Source organism: Plectropomus leopardus, chromosome 19 (genome assembly GCF_026936395.1).
Source record: "Plectropomus leopardus strain MGB_pleo_1.0 chromosome 19, ASM2693639v1, whole genome shotgun sequence".
In the NCBI taxonomy this organism is placed as follows: domain Eukaryota; kingdom Metazoa; phylum Chordata; class Actinopteri; order Perciformes; family Serranidae; genus Plectropomus; species Plectropomus leopardus.
This window is the reverse complement of record NC_142194.1, coordinates 11354035-11373931: the sequence shown is the minus strand read 5'-3', so window position 1 is coordinate 11373931 and position 19897 is coordinate 11354035. Positions and strand designations below refer to the sequence as shown.

At 40.6% G+C, this 19897-nt stretch overlaps 1 protein-coding gene across 2 annotated transcripts; it reads right to left on the bottom strand.

The window, feature by feature from the left end:
• Window positions 1–2319: 2319 nt before the first annotated feature.
• Window positions 2320–19884, bottom strand: sec31b (SEC31 homolog B, COPII coat complex component). Of its 2 annotated transcripts, XM_088070104.1 has the most exons (26): window positions 19729–19884; window positions 18808–19032; window positions 17111–17306; window positions 16902–16997; window positions 16267–16407; window positions 14824–14966; window positions 14633–14732; window positions 14388–14549; window positions 13718–13870; window positions 12588–12818; window positions 12417–12491; window positions 12221–12313; window positions 11997–12114; window positions 11689–11867; window positions 11481–11607; window positions 10212–10357; window positions 9627–9800; window positions 9366–9518; window positions 8474–8660; window positions 7997–8392; window positions 7858–7893; window positions 7158–7216; window positions 6331–6456; window positions 6125–6244; window positions 5939–6010; window positions 2320–3707 (listed from the first exon to the last, which is right to left on the bottom strand). In XM_088070104.1, the coding sequence occupies exons 2-26, from the start codon at window positions 19008–19010 to the stop codon at window positions 3528–3530; spliced, it is 3666 nt and encodes a 1221-aa protein (XP_087926230.1). In that variant the 5' UTR covers window positions 19011–19032; window positions 19729–19884; the 3' UTR covers window positions 2320–3527. The 2 variants fall into 2 exon arrangements, with proteins under 2 accessions (XP_087926230.1, XP_042363579.1); XM_042507645.2 differs by lacking the exon at window positions 7858–7893.
• Window positions 19885–19897: the final 13 nt, after the last annotated feature.

Genomic DNA, 19897 nt, shown 5'->3' with positions numbered 1-19897 from the left:
ACGAAGCGTGATATGTGTGAAAGGTGTAGTTTGCTAGAGAGAAATTAGTTCCAACATGAAATGGCACACAGCGAGGTCTGTGGATTATCTTGAATAACCAGTTCATGATGTCTGGAAAGAAATATTGCTGTTGAGTTGTTAAATGTATTTTCTGGCCGAGTGCCATCTAGTTCCATTATATTGGAGAGAAGGTAGACATCTCTATGGCGATATTACACTACTACAGGTAAGCAGAAAAATAAGTATTTTTGATTTTAAGGTGCACTGTCTCTTTAAGAGTACCTTACTTAGAGAGTTTGCATGTAATAATTTACATTAACACTGTGGTACTACTAAATTTGCTGAAGTGAGTAACTTGAATACCTCTCCCACCACTTTTGTGTGTTTGTGTGTGATGACTCAAAGGGTAATGATCTGCAGTTTTCTGGTAATAACTGAGACTTGTGAGGGGATTTTCTGTTCTCTGGCGAGTATTTTGCCTTCTGTGGTAAAGAACTCAACACATCCAGTCTGCTGCTGACATGAATGTGCAAGTCAAATATATCCCAACTATTTAATACTGCAGCTCTTGCCAACAGATGAATTAAGTGCTCTCAAAGTGTGTTAAATGGTTTACACAGGGCAAAGAGGAATGTAGGACCAGCGTGCTGATGACAGAGCAGCTTATATTATTTCAGACAGAGCAGTGTTTGGTTTGAAAATGTCATTTTTCTTAAATAATAGTACCACACTGAAACATACAGGAGTGTCTGAGACATGTCCTTTATTTTCAAGCTCAAATTGCACATTTCAGGGTGGCCTTTTATTGCAAGCAGCCTGCGGCACACCTGCACCATAATCATGCTGCCTAATCAGCCTCTTGATGTGCCGCACCTGTCAGGTGGCTGGATTATCCTGGCAAAGGATAAGTGCTTACTCACATAGATTTTTAACACATTTCTGCACAAAAGTTAAGATAATTAAGTCTTTCGTGTGCATTAAAAAGTGCTCTTTTATTACGAGTCATGAAAAACGAGAGCAAAAACAAAAGTGTTTATATAATTTTCCCAGCATGGTTATGTTTTGCCACACTGCTCACTAGTAAAAGTAGCAATACCACATGTAGCAGTACTGTAAAACTTCAATTCAATTAGCAACATTATATTTATTGTGCAGGATTCACACACTTTTCACAACCATTTAAACCTCTGAATCTTGAGGGTATTGATTATATCTCTTTTAAAAACAAAAAAAATCTAGTAACTTGACAAGAAATGTCCTGCAAATTGCAAAAAAAAGAAAGAAAAAAATAGTAAAAGTTGAAAAGAAAATGGCCTAACAATTAGATAGGAGGAGTGGGGATTATTAGATGTATTTAAAAAAAAAATTAAATTATGTTACAGGGAAAAATAATATTTTTGTTCTTTCCACTACTTGCTCAATGTTTTTTTTTTTTTTTTAATTAATTTTCTTTTTTAACTTTTAACAGTCTTGATATTTTTGGCCATTTCTTGTTCTCATCCCATGTTTTTTTTTTTTTTTTTAAATAGGGCAATATTTCAGGTTTCAAACGGTCAAGTGGAGAACTGATGCAGAAAAGGTGAAAACTTTGGGAGCTATTGTAGGTTAGCATGTCAGGGTTACACACTGCAGACTTTTTAAACTCCTGAAGACACAGTGTCCAATAAACAGCTAGTACAGCATGAGTCAGGACGCCAGCGCGTGGTGTGATGTGAGATGAAGTTGCATTATATTACCATCACCCCACACGGACATGCCGGGAGGTTACTGCAGTTCACAAAAAACCCCAAAACATTCACGCCACGCCGCTCAAAGCGTCTGACTCCGACCCGACCAATCAGCAGCGAGCTCCTCACATATGATCCTGCTGGACCAATCGGGGTCAGGGCATGTGAAGCACCTGTGCCAGCTTGTAAACTGACATATCACACCCTCATGATGTAACATGAAATCACAAATGTGTCGTCATGACACGCCACCTCGAGCTCTGAGTATAAATTCAACATTTGGTGCTTTCAAGTGCTTTTGGTAAAAATTGGAAAACAGAGCTGCAGATAAAGTAGTCAACTGTGGGTGGAGATGCACTGTGATGAGGTGGAGCCTCTTGTGTTGTAGTTATGCAGCAAAAAAAAAAAAAAGTGAATGAATGACCGGTTAAACAGAGCACCATCTACTGTTAAAAATGGAAACTGACATGTTCCTGAGCCTTTTGAAACCTGAATAAATCAGCTTGATTTCTTTCAAAAACATTGGAGGACAGCAAGAGTATGGTAGAAAAATGACAAGAAAATGACCTTTAAGAAATGAATCAAGTCCCCAAACCTTTGAAGTGAAGTTTTATTTGAAAAAGATACCGAAATGAGTAAAGTAAGCAACATGGATTGTATAAATATCTGTGCAACCAAAATGAGCACAGAGGCACTTTACTGCCTTCTGCTGCCATGATACACCAAACTATCCAGCTTTATGTCCAGCTTCAAACCTCTGAAAAATATCATGTTTTCATTATTCAGGTCAGTTAAGTTCATCATATGATCTAATCTAAAACAAATATGATTTAAAAAAAAAAAAAAGTAGTCCAGAGTTATAGATCGATGTGTGAAAGCATCTTTAACAGAGCATGGATGTCAATTCATTTGCAGTTCATCATAAATTAATGTAATTTTTGTTTATGAGCTGCCGTGCGAACTCAGCAGAGAAACATGCACACTGAAGCAGTTCTGAGGGGAAAAAGAAAAATGTCAGTCGCACACAAGCTATCAGGAAGTAACAGTGCTAAAAGAGCTCATTTAACACAAAATTAAGAACAAATTAAATAGACAGCATCTTGACAATCACTGTATGGCATTCTTCTGCAGTGCTTTGGCCCAAAAGCCCCTCATGGCACAATCAACTGGACACAATCTGTTACAGCAGGTGGGGAGAACAATCAGTATTTATGTTACAGTGTTTTCTCGATGCGTGAAATGACACACAGTAGAAAGAACATGGCGCGTTTTCTCCCTCGTACAAACTACACCAACAGGATAGACAGCAAGTGCAACCAAAGTTTTTATTCTCGCCATTTTAAGAAGCTGCTCGTCCCAGATGTTTTTTTTTAAATTTTATTTCTGCAGTTGAAGCACTGCATGTATTCAATCAGAAGTTATCAGAGGAAATACACACGCGGGTGTCGAGTGTAATGCGGACTATGAAAAATGTAACTACTTTTACAAACACCGCCTTGATTCAAACTTCGTATTTTACATCAACTGTTGAATTTACACAGAATCACAACTTTCAGAATACATTCATTTTTATCATAAAATTACCACGGCAACATCGACTACAAAAATCCACCTCAACTGCCCCCAAAATCAGCCTCCGGGAAGGAATATGTATGGAGTGATGAAGACCACAATCTGCAATATCATCAGTTATTATTCTCGTTATCAAAGCGCATCATCAGGTCAAAAAGAAATAAATACATATATAACAATATGATAACACTGAAGTCTGGTTGGTAGTGTCCCCCAGGGGAGGGGGGGTTAGACGCCCAGCTTGTTGGCGATGGTCATGACCACCTTGAGGATGGGCATGAAGGCGGAGATCTCGCTGAAGTTGCTGCTGCTGACCACCTGGGTGTGGACCTCCAGGCCCCGCTGGTAGTTCTGGCTCGCCACACAGCGGCTGATCTCATGAAGCCCGTTCAGGATGTTGTGAGAGAGCTGAGAGATTGGCAGGGAAACAGTGATGCGTGATATTATGTGGCACCTGATGTTAGGTCCGTGACGTGTTCAAAAACTGAACCAAAATCACCGCTTTGTCGCTGTATGCTTCTGTGAACCACTCAAAGTGGAGTTACAGTTTCAAACTTCCCCTGGCAGCAAAGATCTATCATCAGCACATTTTTAAGGTGGACACCAAAGATTAGTGTCACCAATTTAGTATCCAACCAAATGTCTCCCCTTCTGTTCCTGAGATATGACATCGGATAACGGCAAGAAAAGTGTTTTTTTGCAGAACGTTATGATGAGCTGACCTTTAAGGCATAAAATTTCAAACTTCAGCATTTTATCATTTTGGAAATGTAGGTGAAATTCTTTCAAAATAAACCTATGAGTTCTTGAGTTATGGCCAAAATCATTTCATGAGGTCACAGTGACTAAATTCGAATCACTCTATTCTTGAGTACAAGAAGTTTACGTTTGTGCCAAACTGAAGGAAATTCCCTAAAGCCCATCTTGAGATATAGCGTTCACAAGAATAAGATAAAGCAAAGTCACAGTGACCTTGACCTTAGACCACCAAAATCCAATCAGTTCATCCACAAACGTTTGTGCCTAATTTGAGGAAATTCCCTGGAGGTGTCCTTGAGATATTACGTTCACTAGAATGAGACAAATGCAAGGTCACAATGACCTTGACCTTTGACCACCAAAATCTTAGAAAATTTATTCTCGAGTCTGACTGGATGTTAGTGCCAAATTTGAAAAAAAAAAAAAAAATCCCTCTAGGTGTTCTTGAGATATAGTCTTCACATGAATGAGATAGACGAGGTCAAAGTGACTTATAACTTTCACTACCAAAAGAGTCAAAAATGGACATTAGTGCCAAATTTGAAAGACGTTCTTGAGATATCGCTATATACAAGCAACACAAGGGAAATAGAAAAGAGACGAGGCACACAGTCCATGCCTGTGATATCTACAACACATTCCTCCTAAGTCAAGGATTATGTAAAACGGTAACAAGTTTCCTTCAGGGCAGTTTGTAACAGACCTTTAAAGGTATTCGAAGAAGAGAGTACTTCTAACGTAATGGAATATGCAGCTCATTCTCTGCCCAGGGTGCATAAAAAGAGAGAGCGGTGTGACCAGTGCGCCCTGAAGACCTTTAAAAGACTCTAATTCGTAGACCTGAGTGCTGTAGCTGCTGTATGAAAGGATAAAAGGCTGGAGATGCATGTAGGGAGTTTACCAAACAATAAACACCAACATGTGTATTTTTCTCATCTGGTACAGAGAAAATGACACTAAAGATTTATCAAAAATGCAATGTTGAATGTGTGAGTCTGCTTTGGTAACAAAATATAATGCAGCTTGATATGCAGAATCCAATATTTTTTAGATGGATGAGGTCTGCATGCATGTAAACCACATTTCCATAATCTAGTACAGATAGAAATTAGCTTTTCAAAGTTTTCTTCCTGGTCTCAAATGGATTTTAAAAAAGATTATTATTATTATTAATGGAGAAAAACTCACTTTCAGTGTAAGATTTTTCGATTATCAACATGCACACGTCAACTTTTCATGAATATATGGTCAGATAGTTGTAGGAAATGACTCTTTCTATACATGTACCCCCTGATGTCAAGGCAGTGGTATTAGCTGCTTTAGAGCGAGCATTCGTGAAGTTATTTGGTCTTTTCTGAATTAACGATCGGTTTTAATCTAACTAAGGAAAGTTGCAAAGACTGAAAAGCCTCCTGCAAGAGCTTACGGGCTTGATTCAAAGCTGGATTTATTCATATAAGTCATTTAGAAAAATAGAAAATAAGATCTAGCTCTAAAACAGATCCCTGCAGGACACCTTTATAGTATTTACTACAAGTATAGTTAACTTGGATGGGCCACCCAACTACATTAACAGCCACATAAGTACATTTGGCAGCCCCTTTTAGCATTTTTTATTTCTACTTTTAACCTGTGTCTGTGGATAGTCCCTCCTTTCCGTGCACACTTTACCGATTTTGAGTATTTTGACTGCAGTGTGGGTAAAAGGAACAGTGTTGGCTTCTCCCCGTATCACAAGCACCCTATCTTTTACGCTTTTGTTTTTATTAGAGGATACTGCATGAATAAAATTGTATGTGTCATTTAGCTAATTAGAAGAGGTAAATCCATCCTCTTGTGGTTTTTGTTGGAAACGCTGCATGCGTGTAATAATTTCTTACCGACTGCTCTCTCAGCTTGTCATACAGGTATCCCAAACGTTTGGCTGCGTCATCAAGTTTCCTTTTTGTTTGCTGAAAAGGAAACATTTGCCATTTTACAGCCAATAAAAGCCAAACATTGTCCTTTAGTCAATGCAAGCATTTCAAATATAGCGCACACACGCACACACACACAGTGAGACTTACAGGGTCTCCTGCAGCGAGCTGGCAGCGCTGCACCAGACTGTCAAAGGTGGATTTAAGGACCATGTGTTCAGCTGGGATTTCTTTCTGCTCCACCCTCTCTGCTGGCAGCTGCTGCAGGAGCTGAGCAAAACAAGGACACAAACACAAGGTGTTGACGCGTTTGTGGGTTTAGAGTTCAGATAACAGCTCCTTTGTCGCACACCAACCTGCACGCTGGGCTCCTGGGGGGCTCCAGGTGGGACTTGGGCGTGGTCGTGAGGCTGAGGGGCCTCCACAGGGAATCCCATCACAGGGGCAGTGATGGGAGCTGGTGGAGTGTAGTTATCAGGCACCTGCGAACACACAACAGTGAGACACGTCCAATCAGTAAGAGGAATGTTAAAAAAACACCAAAACTGAACTACACTTGAAGTAATTTATTGACTTTTTGGTCACTTTGAGGCAAATCAACTGTACGGACTTTGTCTGCTTTTATTTGTTGAACAGGTAGCAGGTTTCACAGAGCTTGTTTGCTGAAAACATCCGCCCCCTGCTGCTGGAAATTAGGTTAATGAGCACAGAGTGTTCACTCTCTGAGGGTTTGGCACTCTGCACCACCTCATTCACATCACATCCAGTCATTGAACTCAATATTACTAATCAAATATTTATCAGTGCGGCTTTATGAATGAACAATACATAAATACATTATTTAAAAAGAAGTCCTGATGGGCTGAATTATCTAACTTTGCCCATTACTGCCACTACTAATACTACACAGTACTGTGCTATGTATACTGGAGCAGTAATTTCCAACCAGTGATATTTGCACCCCAAGGAGTACTTGTACTGTTAAAAGGGGTTAAGTGGAAAGATAAACATTTCTATTCATTCAGTTTCTATGAATTTAGTTCTTAATTCTTTTAACAGGGGGATAGGAACCTTGTAACTGCAAGCATATTATTCAAATTTATTTTAATTTAAAGGAAATATTGCTGGGATGGGACAGAATTGAGCTAAAAGACTATTTTGAATGTGATAAATGAACCTGTACCTTCTTCTTCCGGGGTCCACCTCGTACTGCTGGTGGGTCGTTCCAGCCTTCTTGGGGTCCTAAATCGCAAGATGGGTGAACATTTAAATGACTAATTGGATTTTTTTTCCTCTGGTTACATTCAAGGAGTCAACAATTGTCTACACAAGACAATTTGTTTGAACCAAGGTTAGTATACAAGGCAAGAACATATCATTAAGCCAAGATTTCAGCAACAAAACTGCACATATGGGCAAATATTGAGGCGGCAACCTCATATTCACTCAGCAGAAACACTATCCTGATGCTGAATAACGAACAGCATCTCATAAAGGTCTTTTTGAGCTTAAACTATATGTATTAATTGAGAATGTCTTTACTGTTAACATGTAACTGTTTATGTTTTTCCTAAAAAAAAAAGTCAGCGCTGTATGATCCAAAATAAAACCCACAGCATCTTGATTTAAGCGTGGAAACTGTGGTTTTGTTTACTGTTTTTTCAGCTGAAATCCATACAGCTATATTTAGTCACTTCCTTTCCCTAAAGCATATAGCGGCACAAGCAAACACCACCCAAAATACACTGAGTGACCAGAAAAACAAAGGAAACCTTGTACAGTGAGTGCAAACTAATCTCTGTGGGATTTTTTTTGTGTTTTTTTTTTCTGGTCTCTCAGGTGTATGTTTCAAAACACTCGTATTCCATATCCAACCCTGTCACCTTGATCACACTGGGAATTCAGCCAGGGAAAGTATCCTGAAAGTCAGATGAGGTGGACAGCTGAACAGGATTCAGTAACAAACAACAACAGATTGCCGTTAACATCTGATCTGTCTCTAGAAATCAAAGTGATGTTTACCTGTGGGCGGAGGAGCAACAGCAGGGGCAGAGAAGGGCTTTACAGCAGGAGCTCCGGGGCCTCCCTGTGGGTACCCTGATCCGAGAGGCGCGTAGGGACCAGATGCCATAGGGGGTGCAGGCCCCTGGCTGTGGGGGCCCCCTGGGTACAGGGGAACCGGGGCTCCGGGTTGGGAGCTGGGCACCATGGGGCCTGACGGTAAAGAGGTAGTCGGCATGAAGCTCGTCGGTGGAACCCCGGGGCTGGGCATCGGGGGCATGCCTCCAGGGTTCGATGACGGAGGCGGTAGTGGCGGTCCTGATAAGTTAGCAGCTGGCATAGAAGGACCTGGAGGGAAGCCTGAGGGTCCGCCGATGGGCATAGGCTGAGGCTGGAATGGCTGATGAGGAAGGAAACCTGGGAAAGGAAAAGTTAATTTAGGGTGCATCAAATAAAATCAGTCTGAAACACCTGAAAGTAGAAAAAAAAAAGGCAAACCTGGAGCCGGAGCAGGATGTTGGGGGTAGGAAGGCCTCAAAGCAGGGCGGGTTGCACTGGGCGGCAGTACATGAGAAGGCGGCGGCAGACCAGGCCCGGTGTTGGCTGGAGCTTGTGGGTTAAAAAATGATGGCATAGGAGGCTGCTGTTGGGCAGCCTGGGGAGGAGCAGAGGGCTGGTACTGACTCTACAGTCGAGAAAAAATAATGTTTTAAAGAAAAGGTCCACATTATACAGGAAAGACCTGTGGTGAAAGAGCCATTCAGATTTTTTACTTAAGTAAAAGGACTAATACACACTGTGAAAATACTCCTCTACAAGTAAAAATGCATGCATTTGCCTGCATTCAAAACCATTTAACCCCTTTAAAACCTGAGCAATTTGGCTCTATTTCTGTCAAAAACATGAGAAGTCAACAAGCAACAGAAAAAGAAAAATTTGCAAGAAATCAATGAAAAGGACTAAAAAATTACCTGAAAAAGAGAAGTATTACAAAATACATACAAGTAAATGACCATGAAAAAGTGTTTAAAAATAATACTATTAACAACAATAATTCTGTAACATAATTTTAAATATGTAATTATGATAATTAGAAATATAGTTTTTCCCTGGCTATTTTCTTTTTCCCTAGATTTTTTTTCTATTTTTTTTTTTGAAAATTGTATTCTAAAAAAGTAAATTAAACTGTCAGACATATGTAGTGAAGTAAAAAAATAACCCTGAGATGTAGTGGAATACAAGTATTAAGTTGCATAAAATGAAAACACTTGCAAGCACCTTGAATTTGTGCTTAAATACAGTATTTAAGTAAATGCACTTAGTTACAGTCTACCAACAGGAAAGATATTTCACAAAATACGCGACTGATTTAATGCTAATAGATCCATACCATAATTTGTGCTTTTGGTGCAGGAGCCTGAGCAGCAGGCGTGGGCTTGGCTGTGGACACGTTGACTCTGTTGAAGGAGTTTTGAGGCTGCTGTGCGGCGGCAGCCTCTTCCTGAGCGTGAAACAGCCTGTCTCTCAGCATCTTGATCCCAGCCTGGGGAGACAAAATTGTTCAAATACAGAAAGGTATTTATCAGAATCAAGCATGGAGCAAAACCATGAATTCTGGGTTCTGAAATTCGGTTACTACTATGTCTTTTACTTGATCTGAGTTCTCAGGCAGGTAGGTCATTGCAGTGGCCAGACTGCCCTCTGCAGCCAGTATCCCAGCGTAGCAGGTTAGCTTCTCGGCCAGGATCGGGCTCTGGACTGCTACCTCGCTGTTGCGGAGGCGTTCGATTGACTTGCGTAGCATCATTACTTTTTCAACCAGATCCTGGAAAAATACACAGAGGCACAAAGAAAAGACACACGTCAGTATGGCTGCTACATTTTTAAGTGCTCTTACCTTTAGGCTGCAAAGGCAGCTCGTAAAAATCCTCTTAGAAGTTCTTCTCAAACTGAAACAACAGGTTGCATGTCAGCACTAGCAGCCATTCCTAATTCATCCCTGTCGTCATTATATGAGTGGGATCCTTCTGATAGACACTTGAGACACGCTGCAAAGTACAAATCAGTAATAACCACGAAAACAACATTTCCTCAGGTACTATTTTACCTGTTGATCATTTGCAGATGTGGTGGCACATAAAAACAACTCATATTTCACTTGTGCTTTTATGTTTAGTGCAGTAGGGTAGTTAAAACAGCATTTTGCAAAATACTGCAAAGTTTACACAGATTATACCTCTAGACCCAGAGGGGAGGAGCAGTCTCTGTGCAGCGCCCAGCACTCCACCAGCTTCTCAATGTTCCCAGAGCAGATGTAACACAGACAGGCCTGCAGGCAGCGCTTCTCGGTCTTCTCATGCTCCAACCGGCCTCCCAGGGTATCTATAGAGAAGCATTACAGAATTACACAGTGGTCAAGTGTCAATCTCAAATATGTCAGTCCTGGCTGATTTGGCAACTGTTTGTTTTTCCATCATTCTGTGAGCAACCAGAAACTGATTTTATGCTGCGCATGGCATGAGCCCGTGAACAGAAGAGCACAGGGAAAGGAGTTAGCGAAGTGGCTCCGTTGAAGGTGTGCAGCCTGTCACCTGCAGGTCTTCATCTAAGGCCAGAGATCAACTTTACGCTAAGTTTATTATTGACAAATGTAAAAATCTGCCTTCATTTTCACCATAAAATACATAAAAGACATGCCCTGAGAGCACAAGAAAGAAAACAGCAATACATTCCATGTAAAAAGTATAAAAAGGTCTTAGTTATACACATTCAAGTGAATGTAATTTACAGCAAATAAATATTAATGTAGAATTATCATCAGAAAATGTTACTGTTTGTAATAACAGTAACTTAAGGGCCTGCACACCTGCTGCGTTTTTTGCAAACTCAAAAGCTAGAAAGACACCGTCATAGCAAGCAAGAGTTCCCCGGGGGCCTCATTTTTAGGGCCCCGATGGCTGCGCCCTGAGAACTTTTTAGGATTAATCTACACTTTCTTTCTGGTAAACTGGCTCTGATACGGAGCTGGTTATTGTCGCTTGTAACCTCAGACGCAGCTTGCCTCCGCACCCTTAAAAGCTGGCACAAATTAGGCACAGGAGTACCACCCTGTGCCTATCCTTGCTTTCTTTCCAAACGGTTCAAGACACAGCATGCGTCCTGTCCCCAATATGGCCTTTTCTCCACAATGTTGCCACAGACACCCAGTTAATACTGCAAATATATAAATACTGCAATACTTTCACCAGTGGACCCTTGGTTCAACCAAAACTGAGTTACCCATGTGGTGATGGATACTGATATGACAGACATTTGTTTAGATGAAAATCTCAAAGATTATTGCTATAAAGACACAAGGGACGCTGAATGAGAGCAGGGAGGATGAAAACAATCAAAAAATGTTATTCAGCAAGTAAAACAAGTACTCCTAAAACAGTATAAATTGCCTGGAAGCAAGACAAGCTTCAGCACGATCAATGTGCTACTCTACTTGTGAGCAACTTACCACACAGACGGGCAAAATCTTCAGGGTGAGCGTAGGTCAGCAGAGCGGCCAGAGCCTCCTTCCAATTGTCCAACTCGCAGCTTTGCACAATGTCCCTCCAGTTCTGGGTCACCACTGATGAAATGAGCTGCAGTTGGGAACAAATTAAATCAAATGTTCCTCCTGTGATTCACTGCAGCGACTGAGACAGAACCAAACGTCCACTCACCATTGAAATGCTGTTCTTTTGATTGCTTAAGTATTTCTGCTGAGTTTTCTTGAGCAGCTCCTCTCCTCCACTGATGGACAGCAGGATGGCTTCAGCGTAACGACCGTCATTCAGACACAGATCCACGGCTCCCTCAAAGTTACCAACCAGCAGCGCCTGGCTTATCAAACCATCAGTATCTTTAAAGAACAACAAGGTCATTAATCAACAACCCAGCAACACAAACTGCAGGATCTAAGATGAATAAACAATTAATAATGTGTGTTTTAATCACAATATTCGTTTTGTGTATTTATGAGGGATTTTACCACATGTTACAGGTATCTGGAAGTTGGAGTTTTCCTTTGGCGTCTGGCTAAAGAAGTCTGCAGGTGACACAGAACCTGAGGTTCTAGCATCACCTACCACAGTTGCTACATCAGATCTCTGGAAATAAGAAAAAAGAACATTTTCAGTAAACAAGAGCTGCAAGACTTTGTGTGCAAATAGCAAAATTATTGCGAATTAACATTTTGTGTGCAGACTTGCTGACCTCAGTGGAGAGTCGCTGCATCTTTTCTGCCAGATCTTTGGCATCGACTCCATGTCCATTGGGCTGAAAACTCTTCCCCAGGCATTTTGAAATCTGAATGAAAACAACATTTTACAGCCAACACGTAAAATATACATTTATATATCTACGACAGATATCAGCAAACAGCCACATTAATAAATCGGAGGCAGAATACCTTTTTGTCCAGCTCATCTTTGCTAAAACCCAAAAGTCTGAGGAATTTAACGCGGGCTTCGTCCTCAAAGTTTACCTGTAAACAGAGCAGATGTTAAAAACAAAATTACACCACAAAGATTGACAGATTTTAATGTTTAAGTCTCAATATAAAGATGACATAAGGACCCACCAGAAGGAACTTCCATATGTCCTGCTCAGCGTCGGACTTGGCGGCCTGAATCTTGGCCTGGCAGTAGTTGTTGAAGGAGCCCGCCTGCAGCGCCGCCTGCAGCTCCCTCGAGCGCTGGAGGAACTCCGTCTCCGTGGTAACCTGGCTCACAAACACTTGCCTGGGGACAGGCTGGGGGCTCTGCACTGGAGGCATCTTGGGATTCTCAAAGGTTATCAGCTTTCCACCAAACTGAGGAAAAACCAACAACAGATTCATCTCAAAGGGGAGAAAGTTCTTACTGGTATTTTGACAACATTTGCATTAATAGAAATGGTTTGGATCTTCTTAAGTGGGGATGTAACAGTTATTACCCATAGTCAGTGTATATTACCTGCAGTGAAAAAAAAATAATACCAGGTTAAGTGTACACTATATAGAATATTTTCAATGCTTTACTATGCCCTCAGACAGCACTTTCCCATGGGGAAGCTGTATTCTACGCTAAGCCACCAGACTCTACTGACAAAAACAGTATTTTTACATCACAGAACACAGGAGTTACTGGTCTACCACTGCCTCCAGTACAGGCCAACAAACAATAAAAAGCCCCAACAGGTAGATCTCAATTCAATTAAGTGTATTAATAGTTCAAGTAAAGGAAAAAACAATGATAGAGAAACTGTTTAACCACAAAAAGATCCCCAAACTAATATTATTCACCTCAGTTCAGTTTCATCAAGACTAAAATGAGAAAAAGCCAAAATATATTGCTCATAAATGCCTGTGAGCTACTTGAATACTGTCAAGTCTGGTACGTGTACGGGTGTTTCTCAGGGATTCAATAGATTGAAAAAAATAGATTGGTTCAGGAGTGGGGTTGTGTCTATGACAGGGATGTGTGTGTGTGTGTGTGTGTGTGTGTGTGTGTGATGAGCCAAAATATTATAACCCCCCATGGTGGGGATAACAGATCGCTTTAAAGCGAGCACAGATTCTCCTTCCATGGCCGTACTCCTGCCTGCTTCTCCAAACTGCCAACCGCCATCTACTGTCGATAATACTATGGATAAATACCTCATACAATCCTGCTTAAAAAATATGAACCATTCCTTTAACATGCTTATGAAATATTTTAATGTTGCACTTACAGCAAAGGAAGCCCCCACTGGCCTGCGCACCCACTTCGGTGGCTTCTTCAGAGGGGGGACTATGGTGTCCTGGATTGAAGGCTGAGGAACCTGCAGGGGAGGCAGCACCTGCCCCGTACCAAAGGGATCCATTGAATCAAATGAGGAGGATATCTGTTCAATAAAATTGAAAAAAGTTTAAAACAAGCACAATGCTTTGGAGTAGAGCTGAAACATTTAGTCAGGCAAATTGATGAAGCAAAAATGGTCAAATTTGACTGGTTTTAGCTTCTCAATTGGATACATCAACATTTTTTTTGTAGTCTTTAGACTGCTGGTCAGACAAAAAAATGATTTATATATGTCAACTTGTGTTTTGTGAAACTGTGAAGGACATTTTTAACTATTTTTCGAACATTTTGTAAACATTTTGTAGTAATCTGCATATCAATAAGTGATGTAAACCACCATTAACTGAAGCCCTGCTTCATGCAATTAAACTCTGAAATTTGAGGCAATCATGCAACTATCGCTAAAACTCAATGTTATATTCTACATGTGTGTTAATTACAAAAAGTTCTTCATTAGTAATATATTTAATCCCTTCACTTTAGCACCATCTTCTGGACAAACAATGCAGCCCGGCACACAGCCTTTAGGATTGAATACATGCAACATTAAGAGCCATCACCTTATCGGCTGTGCTCTGCTGCTGAGCCTTCAGGCTGCCTCCCATCACAGAGTACACAGTGATTCTGCCATCAAATGAGGCTGTTGAAAGTAGGGCTGGATTCCTGGGGCACCACTGGACGTCAAAGCACCACTGGTTTGTTGTTGGAAGCTCATAAATGACCTAAGATGAAGAAAAAGGCACATAAGAAGCTGTCACGTCTCTATAATGAGGCAAATAGAGAAGCAGCCATTGATACCACAAACCTCTCCAGTGTTTGGATTCCAGCAGAGGATCCTGTTGTCTTTAGCGCTACTCAGTAGGAGCTCAGCATCAGCCTGGCTCCAAGATATGGACAAAATTCCCCTTTAAGAAAAAAACACCAAAAGAAAGTACATTCAGTATATTCAGCAACATGAGTACAAAGTTTAATGAGGACAATCTGTTCAAGCCTCACCTTGTGTGGTTCTCAAGGACTTTAAGGGGCGATGTGGCAAAACGGAGGTCCCACATCTGGATGACTGGCAGTCGGTCATCTTCAGAGGCCAGCACCAACTGTGTGGCCACGTCAGGATGCCAGAGCATTCCCGAACAGTGCATCTGAAATCACATAACAGATGAGACTTAGGATGATAAAAATTGATTTTTTAATAATGAGGGGTGTCACAGTTCCAATTTTAAAGCAAAAATTGATCAAAATTAGCTTTTAATTTTTATCATCAAAACCAAAAGCGGGATTAGCAATTCTCCTAATATCCTTTATTCTTTTTTTTGGTTTACACCACTTACTTGCGTGCATCTGAAGAACAAAAGAAACTGCACTTCAAAGACAACACAGCATACCTTATTGGTTGCCTGCAGCTGAACTTTGAGATGCCATAGCCACTGCCTGAGTCAGCGACGATGGAGGTACAACAAAACTGGAAAAAATCCTGCTTTACTAAAATAACTGGTGAGGCAACATTATGCCAACCCTGTCAGTTACGCCGACAACAAATGCATCGTTGACAGAAAAAATAGTTTGTCGGCTACTCTATGTGGATACCATACACCACCTCAGGCAACATGAAAAATATAGCAGGACATATTTGCAGGCATTATGAATAAATAGATCTGACTGGGAAAGCGATCCGGATCTGGAAGAACAAGTTAAATTATTTAAATTTGACCATATGGCCATAGTGTGGTAAATTCACCCCACATTATGGCGGTTAAGTCACGCTTGATACCATGTAGTCTGTCTTTGCAAAGAAGAATTTGGAAATGGAAATGTGGGTCTTCATCTTTACACATAAAGAGTTGATAGTCTAACAATGAAGAATATTTAAATCAAAAACTCAATCAAATCAGGACCTTCGAATCGAAAGTCAAAATGATGTGGATTTGGAGAATTGTGACACTCTCAGTAATAATGTTACCTGAGTACTGAGTACTGGACTGAGTACTTTTGAGTACTTGTCAAACCACATATTAAAAACAATAATGGTAGCTGGGTCAACCCTTGAGTTTGGAGTTGGGTGTAGTGAAATATTGGTGGCATATTTTCAAAGATTTTGAATTCTTGGGATTTTTTAAAAATAGAAAACTACTATACCATTTATTTATCATTATCATTATTTTCATGTGTAATCTCATTTCAAGCCATTAATGGCTTGGTGACAAGAACTCCTAAAAACAAATCTTAGAGTCTGATATTGAGCCATTGTTCTGATGCTATATGACTAATCAGACTCTGCATTGATTGTCATGCTGTGGTCGATGTGTACAAACAGACAAAGCCTGTGAGTAAATGCTATAGAAATATAAAACTGTCTGAAAATGTTGCTAAAGTGGGGCTGATGAGACTCGTTGATTGATTCACGAAAGACAAACTTTTTTTTTTCGCATTAAAGCCACTGACCCTGTTGCTGTGGTCGCTGATCTTGATGATGGGCTCGTTCTTCCTCAGGTCCCACACGACTGCTTTCCCACTGGGGTTGGCCGAGGCCAGGATGTGCTGGACCTGCCTGTTCCAGGAGACAACGCTGATGTCCTCAGCAGGCTGGAAGAAGAGACAAAGGCTGTTACTGTCAAAACAAACCTGAGAGAGACAGATATTCAAATGACAATACCACAAGCTCTGTGCCATGCAAACAATGCACCTATAAAAAAAAAAAGAAAACTTTAAGAGAACGCAGCTGGTAGTGATGTAGGGTCAATATATTCAGTAAGGTTAAACTATTTTTATGAATTTAATGAATAAATGGAAAAGTTTCATTTTATAAAGAAAATGCCAATGTACCAAAGCATCATTAACCCCAACGGGAATTTACACAACATACCACATGAAACAGAAACCATCATCAAAGCTTTCTTTGTCTGTGACTTTTACTCACACACGAAACTACAAAGGTTACGAAACAAGATGAAAGCTGCCGGTTGTGGTTTCAATTTTGTGCTTTGACTGGAACGGTAAATGAGGTCAGGATCAAAACAAGAAGTCAACTTTCTATGTACATGTTCATTTAAACTACGGTCTCTGAATCCTGCACAAACCTGTGTCTTTGCTCCTGGTGTCATCGGACTGCTAAAGTTGTTCAGATCCCAGATATATATCTCTGAATCATTTGCTCCTGATGCGAGGAGATTACTCTGGAAGAGGAAACATTCAGAGATTAATAATGCGTACAACAGTACAGGCAAGAACAGTCCCTCTGTTAAAAGTGTCTCTTAGGACATAGACGATGTTGACTGTAGACATTTACCTGAAAAGGGTTAAAATCGAGTGCTCTGACGGGTCCTGTGTGCTTGTCAGACTGTCCCACTACTGCCTCTGCTCCGGAGTTCATTATGACCTCTGGGTTATATACAGTTAATGTGCCATTTTCACTGCCACCAACCAGTCTCCCTCCAGTACCATCCGCTCCCATTCCAAAATTCACCCACACGATGCTGTGCAACCTGGAAAATATGAACGTAACGTAAGTTATTTGTAACAAACGGCATGCTAATGACCCAAGCTATAAAACACCAGGTAAGCAGTCCTTACTATTATTATCTCAAATTTTGCCCAAATCATTTGAAGTAATAACTAATTATGCTTTTCCAAAACTAAACGAGGCTGACACCTCTTCCTAACTGGATGTGATGAAAACATCAGACTGTTTCAGTTTTACCCAATGAAGATGACCTAACCGGGTCTGCACATCAGCGGGTGACAAACTGCTCCCTCTGGCTCTATTTTTAGCAAAGTTTCACACACTTGCTCCAGTTCCAACTTATTTTCAGATCGACAGCAAACAGGATGCCTGCATGAGGCTGTTGCTCATCATATCTGGACATTTTCTCACGCTCCATTTGTCACAATTCACTCACTTGCAGTATGTCAGGAAGAGGTGTTAGAGCATGCATGATCAAAGTCCTGCCCGGGGACCAACTGTGGCCCTTGAACTAATTTTAAGCGGCCCTCGGCTTGACTGTCAAAATGAACTGTATGTGGCCTGCAGCACAATACTGATTAATCAAGCCAGATCACTTTTCATTTTTTCCCTTCACCTCTCAATGACAGGACTATCATATAATTTGCAGACATAAATGAAACAGGAACGCAGACAGAGATGATGTGTTTTCATAAATAGACGGCAAACGAGCAAACAGAATAGTCACATAACAGCAGGTATTTCCTGCGAGGTAGCAGACATGTTCACTGAGAAGAAGCATTAAGTTGAAAGAAAGTTTGAAAAACAGTTTCACTTGTATGATTTTTTAATTAAATAACCCATTTAATGTGAGATGCATCATTATTTAAGGTCAGATTTACACATCAATCAAATATTTGCTTCCTATACAAAAATATTCTCCAATACAAACATAATTTGATCAAAAGTAGATCTAAAGGGGTGACCAGATGGCTGAATTACCTTGCAGATAGCTGACAAACCTTAAAAATGTTTTGTATTATCAGGACAAGAGCTGACTAATACCAGAATACTGAGGCAACATAATATATACAGTACAGTTAATATGGTAAAACTGAGACACCTAAAATAAAAAGTACAGTATTATATCGAAGGGCTAGAGCCACATCACTTCACTACAGTGTCTGATATGGACATCATAATGTACGAGGGGCTGTGTGGGACATTATTCAGAGTTACCTCTAACCAGCATGTGGAAATGCATTTCACTATATCATGTGAGAGCATTTCACTAGTGTGTGTGTGAATGGTTTTCAGTTGTGTATATAAGCATAATAATTTTAGTTGAGTGTGTGAAAGCATTTCACTTGTATGTGTGAGAGCATTTCAGTTGTGTGTATGTCTGGCTTTTAGTTGTGTGAGTGTAATAATTTCAGTTGTGTGTGTATATGGTTTTCAGTTGTGTATGTGAATGTGAGAGGCAATTCTGAATAATGTCCCACATGACCCCTCATAATATTGCATCGTATTTGTGTATAAATTACCTGTTCGTGGTGGGTAATGACCCTTTGAGCTGCATGTCCAGAGATGGGTCAGTAAAATCCACCTCAAATATCTCTAGGGCAGCTGTGGTGTTGAAAGAGGCATCCAGCTGCTGAGCTGATGTCCCTAAGGCCAGGTGGATGGGGTGGTGCGAGGCAGGACTCCACGCCTGATGGGCAGTCCTCTGGATCTCCTTTAGCTTCATAGTCCTCTTTAAGTTTCAAATCCTGGACAGATAAACGGGACTCTGCTACATCAAAAATAATACATGACTTAAAATAACAGTTTTGGATTAACACGGTCTCGTTAATCACCATAGAAATGTGAATTCACAACTCAAATTCTCCTTTCCAGTTTAGCTCCAACAGGGTGACACCCTACTGTCAGACTGCCTCCGACTATTTCCTGATGCTAATAGCTTACGTTTGACCATATAGATTGCTTCCCACTGATACAAAATGTTTATATTACCAAATATAGTAGGTCAGCAGCATAAATGTGCATTCAATGTGTTTACCTGGGATTTTATTTGCATAAAAATGTCTCTAAGCAACGTAGAAATCATTTCAACGTTTGCTAGTCGGTTAGCTAATGTTAGCATTTCGCAATTGCGGCTCCAAACATGTTTTTCACAGCTAGCTTCAGCTTGCTAGATAATCATATTGAACACATAATATGTGATCACGATAATAACGTTATTATCTATCCAAATGGGCAAAAGGCAATAGTTAAATGGTCATGCATACCACTACATAGGTGAGAAGTCATATGAGGTAACTGCAGTGAATAACCGGAGCCGATGATGCTGCTAACTAGCAATCAATCCAGCCACCACCCCTGTTATCATGTTAACAGAAACGCTGTATAAAAGACAAATTGAGCCCAGAAAAAGGGAGATTAATATTGTTTTAAGAGTAACTCACGTCAACTGTCTGTATCACAGCCTGGCTGTCCGCACCCACAACAAACCAGAGAGCTAGCTTCTTATCAGCCAAGCTAGCAGCTTAGCCGCAGGCAGCTTCCGATCAAAGTACTTTGCCGTGTTGTCACTGAGCTACAGGAGCCGACACGGACACTCTTCATCTGCTGGTG

Coding starts and splice junctions, on each gene's coding strand:
- sec31b (XM_088070104.1), bottom strand. CDS start 19,010: ATGAAGCTAAAGGAGATCCAGAGGACTGCCCATCAGGCGTGGAGTCCT. Junction 12,115..12,220: donor TGCAGCGACTCTCCACTGAG/GTCAGCAAGTCT, acceptor TCTTATTTCCAG/AGATCTGATGTAGCAACTGT. Junction 9,519..9,626: donor TGCCTGAGAACTCAGATCAA/GTAAAAGACATA, acceptor TTGTCTCCCCAG/GCTGGGATCAAGATGCTGAG.